Here is a 14,583-nt window from a genome sequence, read left to right as displayed (position 1 = left end):
ATTAAACTCTGGAATTTGTTGCCAGAAGATGTGGTTAGTGCAGTTAGTGGAGCTGTGTTTAAAGAAGGATTGGATAAGTTCTTGGAGGAGAAGTCCATTACCTGCTATTAAGTTGACTTAGAAAATAGCCACAGCTATTACTAGCAACAGTAGCATGGAATAGACTTGGGGCAGATTTTCAAAGGGATACGCGCGTACCCCCCGAAAACCTGCCCCAAGTTCCCCCTGCATGTGCCGAGCCTATGTTCAATAGGCTCGGCGGCGCGCACAAGCCCTGGGACACGTGTAAGTCCCGGGGCTTTCCTGGGGGGGGGGGGGGGGGCGTGTCACGTCAGCGCATCATCCAGGGGCGGGGCCACAGGCGTGGTTCCAGCCCGGGGGCATGGCAGAGGCCTCCGAAACTTCTCCTGGGCCGGGGAATCGCGCAGTCGGGGCAGGCGTAACTCTTCAAACAAAGGGGGGAAGGAAAGAAAGTTCCCTCCGAGGCCGCTCCAATTTTGGAGCGGCCTCGGAGGGAACGGAAGCAGGCTGCGCGGCTCGGCACGCGCAGGCTGCCAATTTTGCACAGCCTTGCGCGCGCCGACCCCGGATTTTAAAGGCTACGCGCGTATATATTAAAATCCAGCATACTCTATTAAAATCTACCCCTTAGTGTTTGGGTACTTACCAGATTCTTATGGCCTGGATTGGCCACTGTTGGAAACAGGATACTAGGCTTGATGGACCCTTGGTCTGACCCAGTATAGCATGTTCTTATGTTCATACATACACACACACACACATATATTCCGTGATGTCAGCTTTGCTCCGTCTCTATCTGCTGGTGGAGGTGCATAACCCACTGGGTTTTGGATCTGTCCGTATGCTAAGAAAGTCACTTTACTAAAATCATCAGGATTCTTACCTTGAGACATCAATGAAGTTAAATCACTGCAATTAAAACTTCTATTATTAGGCTTGCAGGGTGAACTGTGTGCAACACATCAGTCAGTAATAAGCCCCCGCTCCCTCCACAAAGGCTGAGTCATGGATCTAGCACACTGAGTAAAGGGAACTTAAGGAGACATGAGATATTGTAGAAGGTAAAGCGAGTGAAAACCACAGGCACTGGAACACTGCACCGGCAACAAAAATCCTAATCTATAATACATTCCACATTTTTCAATTTCTCTGAAAACTTCATTAAGGTCAATATTCAAAAGAAACAGTCTATGTAAATTAGCCAGATAAGACTTATCGGGCTAACTTATACAGAATATTCATCAGCATGGCTATGCTGCTGAATATCCCCAGGTTTGGTGCTACTTAGCCGGATAAGTTATATCCTGATAAATCAATCCAGCTCTATGGCAGGTCTAAATTATCTGATTAAGATAACTGGATAAGTCCAAATATCAGCACTTATCTGGCTAAGTTAGCTGGATAAGCAACATTACCCCAATCTGCCCACTGCCTGCTCACTACTTAACCAGAGAAGTGGCTTATCCGGCTATGTGGCGCTTGCTGGACATAGCCAGATAAAGCGCTACTTATCCAGGTAAGTAGCACTGAATATCGGCACCATTAATGCTTTACATGACATTTTTACCCCAATTTTCTTTGCTTAGTAAGTTTTTTAGGATCAGGCTACAGCTCCCGCACCAAAGCTAAATATAGCTGGGGAGATTTAAACAATTTTCAACTAGGAGCAGGTAGGGCAGCAATAAGGAAGTTAGTGAAAGCAGAAAAAGAGAAGCTGTTAGCCTTAACACAGAAACACGAAATATGACAGCAGGTAAGGACCATCAAAACCCATCTAGCCTGCTCAACTGACAGATTAGGTGGGCCTTAAAAATTCTGTAACCGCCAGCATATGCTATGTTTCAGTGTTAGGAAAATAAAGTTAGGCATTTATAAAGCGATTGTGGGTAAAGGGATTAAAATATTTCCCCACGATATAAAAAGCCCCACCTCCCCCAATCCCTCTTCTGCGCCCGAGATTGCTACAGTGCCAATTGCTACACCGAAGCACACCTGATCAGATTTGAAAAACAATGCCTCCTCCTGGCTTGCTCTGGCCGTGTCCTGGGCCGCGATGCCAGCCATTTCTGCCACGCTCGTTTCTGACGACGAGTAAGGGAGACCATGGCCATAAATATCTTCTTCTTCGTCGCTTGAGGCCAAGAGCTGCTCTGGCGCACCTTCCTGAGCTGCTGCCAGCCCTGTGCTGGTCTCCCTCGTGGTGACGGTCTCCTTCAAGTTCCCCCTATAAACTGTGCCCTTATCCTGATCACTCTCTTTCTTAAAAGGGCCGGGTTTGGCTCCCATGGAGAGTGGGTGCAACTCTGGATCAGTCAATTGAAGAGTCTGCCTTTCACTGCAAGTGCCATCACACTGTAATGATTTATCTGCAGATAGGATATGAAAATATGAATTTGTATTTTCCCTGTCCACAAAGTTACTCTCTGAAACAATGCAACTATTGTCTGTAAGTTCACTCTTTTCTAAAGTTGCCTTCGATTTATACACATCATTTGAATCATTTCTGTCCAGTTTGTAACAATATTGATCTCTCTCAAAATCCACGTCCGTTTTGAATTCCGCATTGCCATGATCTGCGAGGGTCAGTGGCAGTCTAGGAGCGAGTCTCTCCGCAAGAACTGATGCAGCCGGTCCTTGCTGGCCGCTAACAGACTGTATTGAGTTGCTTCCCCTGTCACAAGGCGCCATGCTCTCCCCATCCAGAAGGGTGGCGGCAGTGGGCTCGGGAGACTGAAGCACGCTAAGCGAGTCCGAGCTGATTTCCTCCTGCGGGCCGCTATGCGAATCCCCACTGAGCATGCTCTCGATATCGGGCGAATCCACGCTTGCAAAGTCCATGCTGCTGCTCTGCAGGCTCACTGTGCCAGAGAAGACGTCTGTAGACAAAGAATGGGGGCTGTCGCAAGAAAGCTGTTGCTCAAAACTTGGGGTGCTCGCAAGAGAACCAGGCTGTCTTCTGGGTCTACTTTCTGGTCTCATTAAAACAAGGAAAAAGAGAATCAATCAATCAATCAAGTTGCAGTCAATGTACTTTGTCACAGATAACTATCTTTCCCCATTTGCTATTTACTCAAACCTTTCACAAATCATGGCCAAAAACAAACAAAAATCCCTCAGGTTTTTTGCCCCAATTTGTATTTATTTTTTTCTAGTTAATTTAGTTTATCAGGAAAGCAGCTGAATCAACAGTGCTAGAAACTACTGTTCTCCGAATATTCAGACAGCAGCAGTGCCAGGTTCTCCCACTCCCTCTGTCCTGGAGAAACCATCTTAAAAGGTGATTCAGTCTCTTTGCTCTCACTGCTAAGTCTCCAACAAAGATTAAAAAAAAAACAACCAAAAAAAAACCTTTAGTGGTGTGCCTACCTCTACTGGGAAACGGGCAGAAACCATTAACTCAATTCATATCAATCCCCAAACAGCCTTCAGATGGTAAATGACAATAGTGCTTCTAGCCTAAGCTGTATTTGAACCGGTAGCCTTGTGCTAATCCCCTGAACCATTCAGCCCCCTCTTAATTTTTGCTTAGTGAGAAAATATTAAAGAAGCAGGACCAACTATTTCCAGTCTAAGTAGATCAGGGTAATGAGCTTTTCATTATGCCCCAGGCAGGTATCACTAGCACAGACAGCTGGAGAGTGGATCCAGGCAAGGAGATCTGTATAATTGTTAATTGCAGAGCAAATCAGAGGAACGCTTTTTTCCTCACATACCTACAATTGTAAAGCATGTTATAAGTGGGCCTCTGGTGAATCCTGCGTTGCTGCAGTAGTCCTGCCTGCCTCCACTTGGTGTCTAACATCACTTCTTTCCCCCTTGGGAGTGCCAGTAGAGGTAGAGCTGCAGCAACCAGTGCATGGAGACATCTGTGCCGAGCCAGAAAGCACAGTGTCCCTTTAAGAGCATAAGACTTGCTACAATAGGTCAAACCATGGGTCCATCAAGCCCAGTATCCTGTTTCCAACAATGGCCAATCCAGGTGACAAGTACCTGGCAGGATTCCAAGGGTTAGACAGATTCCATGCTGCTTATCCCAAGAATAAGCAGTGGATTTCTGCAACTCTACCTTAATAATAGTTAATGGACTTTTCCTCCAGGAACTTGTCCAAACCTCTTTTAAATGGAGTTACTCTAATAGCTTTCACCACATCCTCTCTCAATGAATTCCTGAGCTTAATTATGCATGGAGTAAAAAACATGTTCTCTTATTAGTTTCAAATGTATTACCTAGTAACTTCAATGTGTCTCCTGGTCTTTTCAAAAGAGAAACAACCGATTTAACGTTTATTCGTTCCATTCCACTCATTGTTTTATAGACTCTGTAATATCTCCCCTCAGCCGTCTCTTCTCCAAGCAGAAGAGCCCTAACCTCTTTAGCCTTTCTTCATAGGGGAATTGTTCCATCCCCTTTATAATTTTGGTCACCCTTCTCTGTACCTTTTCTAATTCTGCTATATCTTTTTTGAGATTTGGTGATCAGAACCGCACACAATACTCAAGATGAGATCACACCATGGAGCAATATTGGAGAAATTACTTACCTGATAATTTCATTTTCCTTAGTGTAGACAGATGGACTCAGGACCAATGGGTATAGTGTGCTCCTGATAGCAGTTGGAGGCAGAGTCAGATTTCAATCTGACCAGTACATAAACCCCTGCAGGAAGCTCTGCTCTTCAGTATTCTCTTCGAAAAGCAATTGTGGACATGGGTGTGTCTGGATAATTTGATTAACTTGGTTAACTTTGATTAATTTGAATAACTTGATTAACGTGATTAACTTGAACTGTTTGATGTAGGCTATAGCTGGAGACCACCAGTGCACTGAACCAAGAAACGCCGACACCCGGTAACTATGGGTGTCTTAACTAGAGTAAAGCGTGGCTTACCTGTTCTTGTCTCGCTCTCGGGGATTGTCACCCGAGGTTCCGTGTTTGGCGGCAGCCATGGGCGGGATGCTGAGTCCATCTGTCTACACTAAGGAAAACAAAATTATCAGGTAAGTAATTTCTCCATTTCCTAGCGTGTAGCAGATGGACTCAGGATCAATGGGATGTATAAAAGCTACTCCCGAACCGGGTGGGAAGCTGCCCGTGGCCCACTTAGTACTGCCCTTGCGAATGCTGTGTCCTCCCGAGCCTGAACATCCAGGCGGTGAATGGAGGACCATGTCGCCGCCCGACAGATCTCGGCAGGTGACAGCATTTTGGTTTCCGCCCAGGCCACTGCCTTTGCTCTAGTAGAATGGGCCTTGACTTGTAGAGGTGGAGTTTGCCTGCCTCTACATAGGCCGCCTTGATTACTTCTTTGATCCAGCGGGCTATGGTTGCCCGCAAGGCCGCTTCTCCTTGTTCCTTCCTGCTGTGAAGGACGAATAGGTGGTCCGTCTTTCGTACGGATTCAGACCTTTCTAGATATCGGACTAGGAGTCTGCCGACGTTAAGATGGCAAAAGCAGCGAGATTCTTCCGAGTCCTTATGCTCATCTGGAGATGGCAGCAAGATGGTTTGGTTTAGAAGGAAGTGAGAAAACACTTTTGGGAGGAAGGAGGGGACCATGCGTAGCTGTATGGATCCCGGTGTGAACCTGAGGAACGGTTCTCGGCAGGATAGTACTTGAGGTTCGGAAGTGCGACGGGCCGAATATATTGCCACTAGGAATGCCATCTTCAAGGTTAGGAGTCGTAGAGGCAGACCTCTGAAATGGTGTCAGCGACCACACGAGCAATATGGCAACCACTTCGTAGGGTCTCCACGTGAGAGGACTCTCGGATCGGGGTCTAGCCTGGACAGGGCTGATCAACCCGACAGCACAGTCGCCGTCTGACGATCTGTGTGGCTTTCCAAGCCTCAGAGACCGGAGACTTTTAGAAAGTTTTCTACCTTACATTGTCTCGGCGTTTCCTGGGTTTCGTTCCGGGCGGGCTGCGGGGAGGGGGGGGGGGGGGGGGGGAAGAGGGAAAAGTACCTTCACCGCCGCACTTGGTGTTGCTCCCGCTGCCTCTCAGCCTCTCCTGTTGCCGGGGGCTAAGTCCATGCTGGGAACCGGCTGCTGGACCGAGGCCTACCTCTGAGGGATCTCGGAAATCACCTCAGGAATTCTCGACTGGGGGAGGGACCCGTAGGTATCACCGCAGGAGAGCGGGGCTCGTCTGTAGAGGTAAGGTTTCTTCTTGTTTGGAATTTTCTTTGGTTTGAATACTCTAACACTGTGCAAGCGTGTATAGAGTCCCGAACTGCTATGGAAGCGGAGAAATACTGAAGAGAAGAGCTTCCTGCAGGGGTATATGTACTGGTGGTGACGTCAGATTGAAATCTGACTCTGTCTCCAACTGCTATCAAGAGCACACTATACCCATTGGTCCTGAGTCCATCTGCTACACGCTAGGAAAACAGGCATTATGATATTCTCTGTTTTATTCTCCATTCCTTTCCTAATCATTTCTAGCATTCTTGACGCCTGGATCCTTTTCTTGAGTGGTGACTCCTAATGTGGAACCATGCATTGTATAGCTATAATATGTTACTCTTCCCTAAGTACATCACTTTGCACTTGTCTCAAATTTAATTTGATATTTGCATTCCCAGTCTCCCAGTTTTGCAATGTCCTCCTGCAACTTCTCACAATCCTCTTCTGATTTAATTACTCTGAATAATTTTATATCATCGGCAAATTTGATAACCTCACTTGCTGTTCCCACTTCTAAGTCATTTAAAAGTATATTAAAAAGTAGTTGCCCAGAACAGACCCCTGGGGCACGCTTCTATTCACCTTTCTCCAGTGGGAAAATTTACCATTTAGCCCTACTCTCTGTTTTCTATCTTTTAACCAGTTGGCAATCCACAATAGGACACTTCCCCCTATCCCATAACTTTTTAATTTCCTAAGACGTCTCTCAAGTTTCTTCATTTTTTTTCAATTTTGGGCTAGATTCATAATTTTATGGGTAATGTTAATTTTAGTTTCTAGCTTTTAAATAGTTACACCTATCCTGAAAATTTGATTGCTGTAGATTGAATGGTTTGGAACATAATGTGTATACAGACAGACAGACAAAGTGAATATGTATAATTCTCCCACTTCTCACCCCTGCTAAAGTGAAGAGGGCCTGACTGGTCAGGAAGCACAGAGAGAGTGCAAGGACGGCAGCTGCTACCGTGGCAGCCCCTGCCAGTCAGTAAGTGGGATCAAAGATGTCACTCAACTGAGGGGCCTTGCCAGCACTCAGGCTGGTGAGCATTTCATGAAGTGGCCTAGATAAAGCATCAAGGGAAGTGACACAGAAGATGAAGAGGAAAAAGGGGAGGAAAAAAAAATCCCAAAGCAAAAACACAACACAAATCATATCAGCAAAAAAACAAAGACATGAGACCAAGGAACAAAATCAGGAGGAAGGAAGAGAGGCAACACGAAAGCAAAATTTTAAATGCCCTAGCTAGAATTGCTGCTGTAAAGGTGTATACAAACCCTAGCAAAGAGATACTGAGTAAGCAGAGTCAAACAATTCCATCGCCTGCAATGAAGGCCTCTTATTACCCTCTGCTACCCGCTACAACATTCATGGGTCAATTCACAGCATGCTTGTGCATGTCAGAATCATAAAATGGTCTTCACTGCATATCAGTTGCACACACAGAACAAACGAGCCCCAGAGAAGGCTTGCAGCCAGTGCTCAGCAAACCAGCGATCATAAGTCGCCTTTCTCTAATTGTTAAGTTCACACAAGAATCTGGCAGAACGCATTCAGGTATAACACATTTAAACAGCAATGTACCTGCTTTTTTGCTTTTATTCTTTTTCAATTTAATAGATTTCACAATAAGCTCCTGATTGAACTCTTCACTGCTGATAATGCTGAACCTCTGCGAGGACGGCTGCCACTCCCTTAGCACCTCTGGGGGTGATGGGGCTCCTCCTGTTGGGAGGCTAGAGCCACTGTCTATTGAATTGATGGAGCTGCTTCTGCTTTTTGTTTCACTGGTTCCAGAGTCTCCTTGTTTTCTCCTCATCTCATTGCTCAAGTACCCCAAGTCATCATCCATATTCCCAACTGTCTCCAGCTGGATTTTCTTGGAAAGGATCATCTCCAGCTCGTTGTCTGCTACCAAAGGAGAGTCATTTCTACGTGGGCCTAGATTGGCATGTGGCACAGCACCAGGCATTCCTTTCTGGAGGTCCGTTTCCATGGAAGGTGCAGGAGACAATGGGGAATTTAATGCCCGGGAGCTATGCAATTTTGAATTCACATCTAAAAGAGATAAAATCATCATAAAGAAAGACTAAAAGGACATCTCATGCAAAATAAGAGTAGGCAAAGGTCATGCCCTTCAGTAAAGTCCCTCGGCCAGACCCAAACATTTTACATACAGAACCACCCAGTTTGGTTATATACTCGGATCAGTGCCCAAATTGTAAAACTGTACCTGTTAATTTCCTTTCCTTGAGTCCTGTTAGACTAGTCTGAACTAGTGGGAGTTATTTCATCCCACAGATGCCAGAGATAGAGGCCACACCTTTTTTTCCCTTGTGACCTCATTGCTGGCTATAAAGGAGGTGTGAACTTAGGCAGTTGCCAGGAACTTCCAGCAATGAGAACCACAACAACTTAATTTCAAAGAAAGTAAGTTGAAACTGATTAGCAAGCAAAGGGCTATCTTCCCCAATGCCCTTCTGCATACATGATTGAGAAGAGAAACAACCAAGTTTTGAAATTACAGAGCGAACTCGAGATCTCAATCCTTCCCTCAAGGTGGGGGAAGAGGAAAAAAAAAAAGAAAAAGATGAGTGTTATCGAGATGGCTATTCAACCCTCATAAGTCATTGTGTTATCAAGTGTGATTTTGGACTGATCTAGCAGGACTCAAGGAAAGGAAATTAACAGGTAAAATGTTATATTCCTCTTCTTCCTGCTAGAAGAGTCTGGACCAGTGGGAGGTACCAAAGCTGTAGCCAAGCTGGGCAGCAGGAAGACAGGACTGCCTTAAGGACCACCCACCCCAAAGTCAGAGTCTGTCTTTGCTCTCAAATCAAGTCTACAGAACCTCATGATGGAATGCAATGACCACCACATGGCCACCCTACAAATCTCGTCTGGGGAAAATCAGTGATGCTTCCTCCTGGGATGCTGATTGGGTCCTTGTGGAATGCACCCTAATCATTGTGGCACCTGTGCCCCTTTGAGGAGGTTAGCAGAGGAGATGGATTCCTTGAGCCATCTGGCTAATGTAGCATTTGGGGCTGCCTCCCTTTTCTAGGGTTCTCCGAATACAGCAAACAATTACTGGTTTTCTGAAAATGATTAGTGACCCTCAGGATTTTAATAGGCTGCTCCTAACATCTAGAAGGTATGGCCTATCACTCTTCTAATCTTTGCTATCTCTGAAAACAGGGAGGGAGATGGATTGGTTTAAGTGAAAGGAAGAAAACACCATGGGCAGAAAGGTCAGAACTGAACTCTGCTGAAAACACCAAGTATGAGTCCCTGCATGACCCGGCTTTTACTTCAGAGATATGGCTAGCAGAACAAATAGTGAAAAGAAATGTCTTCAGGAAGAGATCCTTCAAAGATGACCATCTTATTGGTTTGAAGTGAGGCTTTTCTAGGCCTCCAGCACCAAGTTAAGATCCCACTAAGGGATCACTGGTCTGAAAGACTGACAAATCTGTTTTACCCCTCAAATACTGAACTACATCTGGGTGTGTAGCTATCTGCAGTCCTTTAAGTGTACCCCTATAACAAGATATGGCTGCCACCTGCACCTTCAGGGAGTTGAGGGTGAAGTTTTATCTAGCCTTTTTTGAAGGAAGCTCAGGATATTCTCAACATCTGCCTTCCAAAGAGATCTTGTGATCATGACAGAAGTCCTCAAACATGTATCAGGTTCAGATATAGGCCAGGGATTTTGAAGCTCTGTATGCCTTCAACATGGTTGCTATGGCTATCAAAGAATAACATTTTCTATGTAAACGCTCCCTCTCAAGGGCTAAGCCATAAGCAAGAATGAAGTGGTATTTTCCATCACAATCTGGCCCTGCTGTAGTAGCCTGTGTTCCTAGGAAGAGTTAGGGGAGAGCTGTCCAGGAGCCTCAATAGGTCTGTGTACCATGGCTGCTTTGGACAAACTGGGGCGAACAGGATTACCGCTGTACAGTTATCCTCCATCCTTTTCAATATCCTGCCAGGGCAGGAAGACATACAGTAGGGCATTCCTTGACTAAGATTTGATCAGTGCATCTAATCTACTCAATCCCCATTCTCTCCATCTGCTGAAAAATCTGCATGTTTTGGCATTTGCTTTGGTTGCCATCAGGCCCATAAAGGCAGGATCCCACCAGTCCACTATTTGCTGGAAAACTTCCTCACTGAGCTCCCATTCCCCTGGGTCCAATCTGTTCCTGCTGAGAAAGTCTACCTGGATGTTCTCGCATCCTGGTTGGATATTAGAATGATTGTTTGTAATCTGTAATGTTTTTGTTTACCTGAGCATGTATGTTATGTTGTAAGCCGCCATGAATTGTGAAGTGTGCGGCTAAGACATTTTAAATAATTAATAAAATGTACACTACTGGCACAACAAATTCTGTTCTGCCCAATGAGCAACCTTTCCTCATCCACTAGACGTGTACTGTACGTCCCTACCTGCTTAACATATGCCACTGCTGTGGCGTTGTCCAACAGAATCCTTTCCGCCTTTATCATAAAGTAGGCAGTACTCTAGGGCCTGCCTGATAGCCCTTGTTTCCAACATGTCTATTGACCAAGTTGATTCTTCCATTGTCCAGCCATCCTAAACTGACTGATTCTGACAGTGTGCTCCCCATCCGCATCTGCATGCATCCAAGGATATGATGATCTATTAGGGTGATTCCAGCTCTACTCATTTTGTAGATTCTTGGTGTTTAACCATCAGACCAGGCTTTCCTTCACTTGAGGTTAACAGGAGGCAGGCCTCAGAGTCCTGTGAAATGGGAGACCATTGAGAAAGGAGGGATTGGCATAGGGGGCACATGTGTGCCCTGGCCCAAAGGACTAAGTCTAAATGTTGACAGCATAAGTCCCCAGGAACTGAAGATAATTTTCCACAACTTGGGGGTTTCTTGCTCTGGAAGGCCCAGATGGAAGAGACCACCTTGACAATCTTATGAGTCAATGACACTCATACTTCCCTAGTATTGGAGATGGTCCCTAAAAGCTCTAGAGACTGAGAAGATGAAAGAATGCTCTTCACTTAACTCACAACCCAACTTAAAACGCTCCAGAAATTGACCACTGAAGCTTTCTGGCTTTCCTAGAATGTCTTGACTCTAATGAGCCTATAGTCTAGATACGGGTGTACCAATATTCCTTGCCTCCGCTACCACTATCATCACCTTGGTGAAAGTTTCAGGTGATCGCTAAATTAAAGGGCAGCACCAGACTGAGGTCGAATCTTAGCTCTGGGAAATTTGGGAACGAGAGATCTCCCACTAGTACAGACTGGTCTAGCAGGAAGAAAAGGAAGCAAAAATTAGCTATTCATCTCATGGAGTCAATTAAAAGTTTATAAATGCAAAGGTGAACACAGAGATTTGTCTATTAGCATCATCTGACCTTGTGTTAAACTCTCAAGAGGTCAATATCAAAAGCAGTTTTTCTGGCTAAATTCCAGACTTCGTCAGACAAACTGCAGGATTTTAAATCCTGCTGATCTGACTGTCCCGGACTTAGTTGGCTAACAAGTTTGATTAGTATGTCCAGGGTGCAGTGGAAGCATTCCAAGGAGGGGCCAATTATCAACTAAATCAGCCAGATAAATATTTTGAAGCTGATATAGCTGAATAACTATGACAGCTGGAGAGCAGTTCTAAATTAAGCAGATAAACTTACATGGCTAACTTTGACATAGCTAGCTATATCCATTTGCTGAATATCCCAGCAAAATTAGCCAGATATGTTTATCTAGCTAACTTTGGCCTAGATTCATCATTTTACTATAATTTTCACATGAATAGCACCTGCAATTTAAAAAAAGGGGTGTGGTTAGGGTAATTTGAGTTAACGCAGCACATGCTGAGAGAGAGAGAGAGAGAGAGTGAGAAAGACTCTTTATAAGGCTCTAATATTAGTCAACTATATCACTGTAGGAGGGTCAACCCAAGGTGAGGTTTTGCTAGTGGTCTAAGGTTTGGGAGCCAGTTTTACATGCACAGTCAGAGGTACAAACAGCAAAGTACACACCAGTAAACATTAGATGTGATTTAGAATGAGGAAAGGCTACAATGTACTCTCGCCCTAGTTTGATGCACTCTCTACCTAGGTGCTATCAAGCTAGGGTGTAGAGAGTAGTTATTTCCAGCGTTAAAATGTACGATAACATGCATAACGCTATCGCACGCATCGTTAAAAACCCCTCATTTTCATAAACCAGCACAAACTCCTCTCCTTTGACTAAATTTTCAAAATTTGCATATGCATAGCAAGAAGCAAAAAATAACACATGCGTTATGGCATTATCACAGGAGCTAGGGCCCTATTACCCGTGATAACGCCCTAACGCATTTTGATGAATGACCCTATTTGGTTGCTAGCTGGCAGCTGAAAGTGGCCCCTCAATAACATATGTCTCTGCCCTTGCCACGCTGCTATCCTATCCAATTGTTTTGGAGAGTTGGGAAGAGGGTGATTTGTAACAGCCTTGAGTCGAGCCTATTTTGTTCAGATTTTTTGATGTATTTGTTTAGAAATGCTTTTAGTAATTATTTTTGTGTTTAAATATTAATTATGTTTATATTGATCTGTGTGCCTGAGCCTGGAAGCCAGCGTGGAGAGGGCGGCTGGCCCAGAATCCTCTGCTATCTTAGCCTATGTGACCTCCTGCAAGAATTCCCAGGACACCTGGACAGCAGTTGAAGCTAGTGCCATACTGTGATGCCTAATTATAGGGTCACACAAAAAGCAGGAGACAACGGTTGGAGCTTCAGGCTATACTGACACTATGGAGGCACTCTTTCTCAGGGGCATCTGTAAATACAGCCTAAGATATGATAATTGCCCTGACCAGCAAGATTCTAACAGAACAAAGGACTATCTAAAGGGGTGATAGTCCAATGTGGGGCCCATTTACCATCACTCTAAAGAGTGATGGTAAATGAGCCCCACATTGGAGAAATACTCAGGGTAGCTTAGAGATGATCTTATCATGCTGTTGACATGACAACCTATGTAAATTATTCTCTGGGTAGTCACGCACTTCTAGAATTTTCTAACCTAATGCTATATTGTATAAAAGAAAGGTCAATTCATGTATACAATGAGATGCTGGTAGTCAGTTTGTCAGAGACATGGCATCAGCATCTCCCAAGAATACTTACATTGATCATTAAAAAAATTACACTTTCTGCAAAATCTAAGTGTTCTTGTATCCCTGGACATAAGCGTTATAAATAATGGCTTGGTGCTTAACAATATTAATATTATGTAGCAGCTGGGCTGTTCCCCAGTGAGAGTGGGGAATGAGAATCAGTTGTGGAATAGGGTTATGGTTATTATTAGTTTATATTTGACTTTTTTTTAATTTATGAAGTATTTTAGAATTTGCATTGTATGAAATGCATTTTATGAATTATATTGAATTTTGCATGTTATGTACTATGGGGTCAATATACTTTATTCTTTGTCCAGCTAAGTTCCAGTTTTAAATATTCTGCAGTTCTGAATGGCTCAGATTTATCTGGCTAACTGTTTAGGAAGATATTTATTCTGCTGTAAGCTGGTCTGGGCAATCCTTAGGGAGTGGAACGGCAGGATAAACATGTAAATAGAAATATCACTACACCACAAACAAAGTTCACAGCTGATTTTTTAGATTCTGCTTTAACTCAAGGGTAAAAAAACCAGAAAAAGAATCCCTAAGGTCTTGGGGGTCTTTATACTCCACGAGTCTGATCTGCAGCACAAGCAAATGTCCCGAAAAACAATTATCCCCTTTCCTCACATAACTGTTTTCTGCATTCGCACAAGAGCATCTAAAAATCTCTTCATTCTCAGGTATCACTTTTTTTTTTTTTTTTTTTTTTTTTTTTTAAACATGGTACTTTCAGCAGTCTTTCAAACAGGTTGTATACTTCATACAAACCCTTTGGTCTTAATCCTTCTGGCCGATTGGAAATTCTTATAATGTCTCGATCTCCCTTTAAGAGAAAAATTTCATCTTCTGTACAAGACACAGATACAATATCTCCTGATCCTTCCAATCCGCCAATTACAGCCTTTAAAAGAGTGAAGGAAAAAAAAGTTAAGAATGCTATTTATGAAAAAAAGTCAGCAAGTCTTTCACAAAGAAAATCTCAAAATAACAGAAAAATCAAATATACAATACAACCTGCATTGATGCCAAAATGTAGAAGCAGAGCATACTAGTATGGAAAACTCTAGCTCTGCTCTGGCCATCACTGCCTGTTAGGGATAGATATCTTACTCACCAGTCTGAGCAGAATGGTCCAGCAGCACAGGAATGAATCCAATGCAATATTCATTCAATAGTGGACAATGTAGAGAACAGCCAAGCAGAATTCATACTTTTC

At 44.0% G+C, this 14,583-nt stretch overlaps 1 protein-coding gene across 4 annotated transcripts in view; it reads right to left on the bottom strand.

Annotated features, from left to right (window-relative positions):
- The window catches only part of TECPR2 (tectonin beta-propeller repeat containing 2), a 181,856-nt gene that overhangs the window by 131,190 nt on the left and 36,083 nt on the right, over window positions 1-14,583 (bottom strand). For all 4 annotated transcript variants that reach the window (XM_029597970.1, XM_029597973.1, XM_029597971.1 and 1 more), the window contains 3 exons: window positions 14,136-14,268; window positions 7,796-8,269; window positions 2,014-2,990 (listed from right to left, as the gene is read on the bottom strand). In XM_029597970.1, the coding sequence (XP_029453830.1) occupies window positions 2,014-2,990; window positions 7,796-8,269; window positions 14,136-14,268 (1,584 nt within the window). The remainder of the gene's footprint in view (window positions 1-2,013; window positions 2,991-7,795; window positions 8,270-14,135; window positions 14,269-14,583) is intronic.

This window comes from Rhinatrema bivittatum, chromosome 4 (genome assembly GCF_901001135.1).
Source record: "Rhinatrema bivittatum chromosome 4, aRhiBiv1.1, whole genome shotgun sequence".
NCBI classification, from domain to species: Eukaryota; Metazoa; Chordata; class Amphibia; order Gymnophiona; family Rhinatrematidae; genus Rhinatrema; species Rhinatrema bivittatum.
This window is presented reverse-complemented; position numbering and strand designations above follow the sequence as displayed.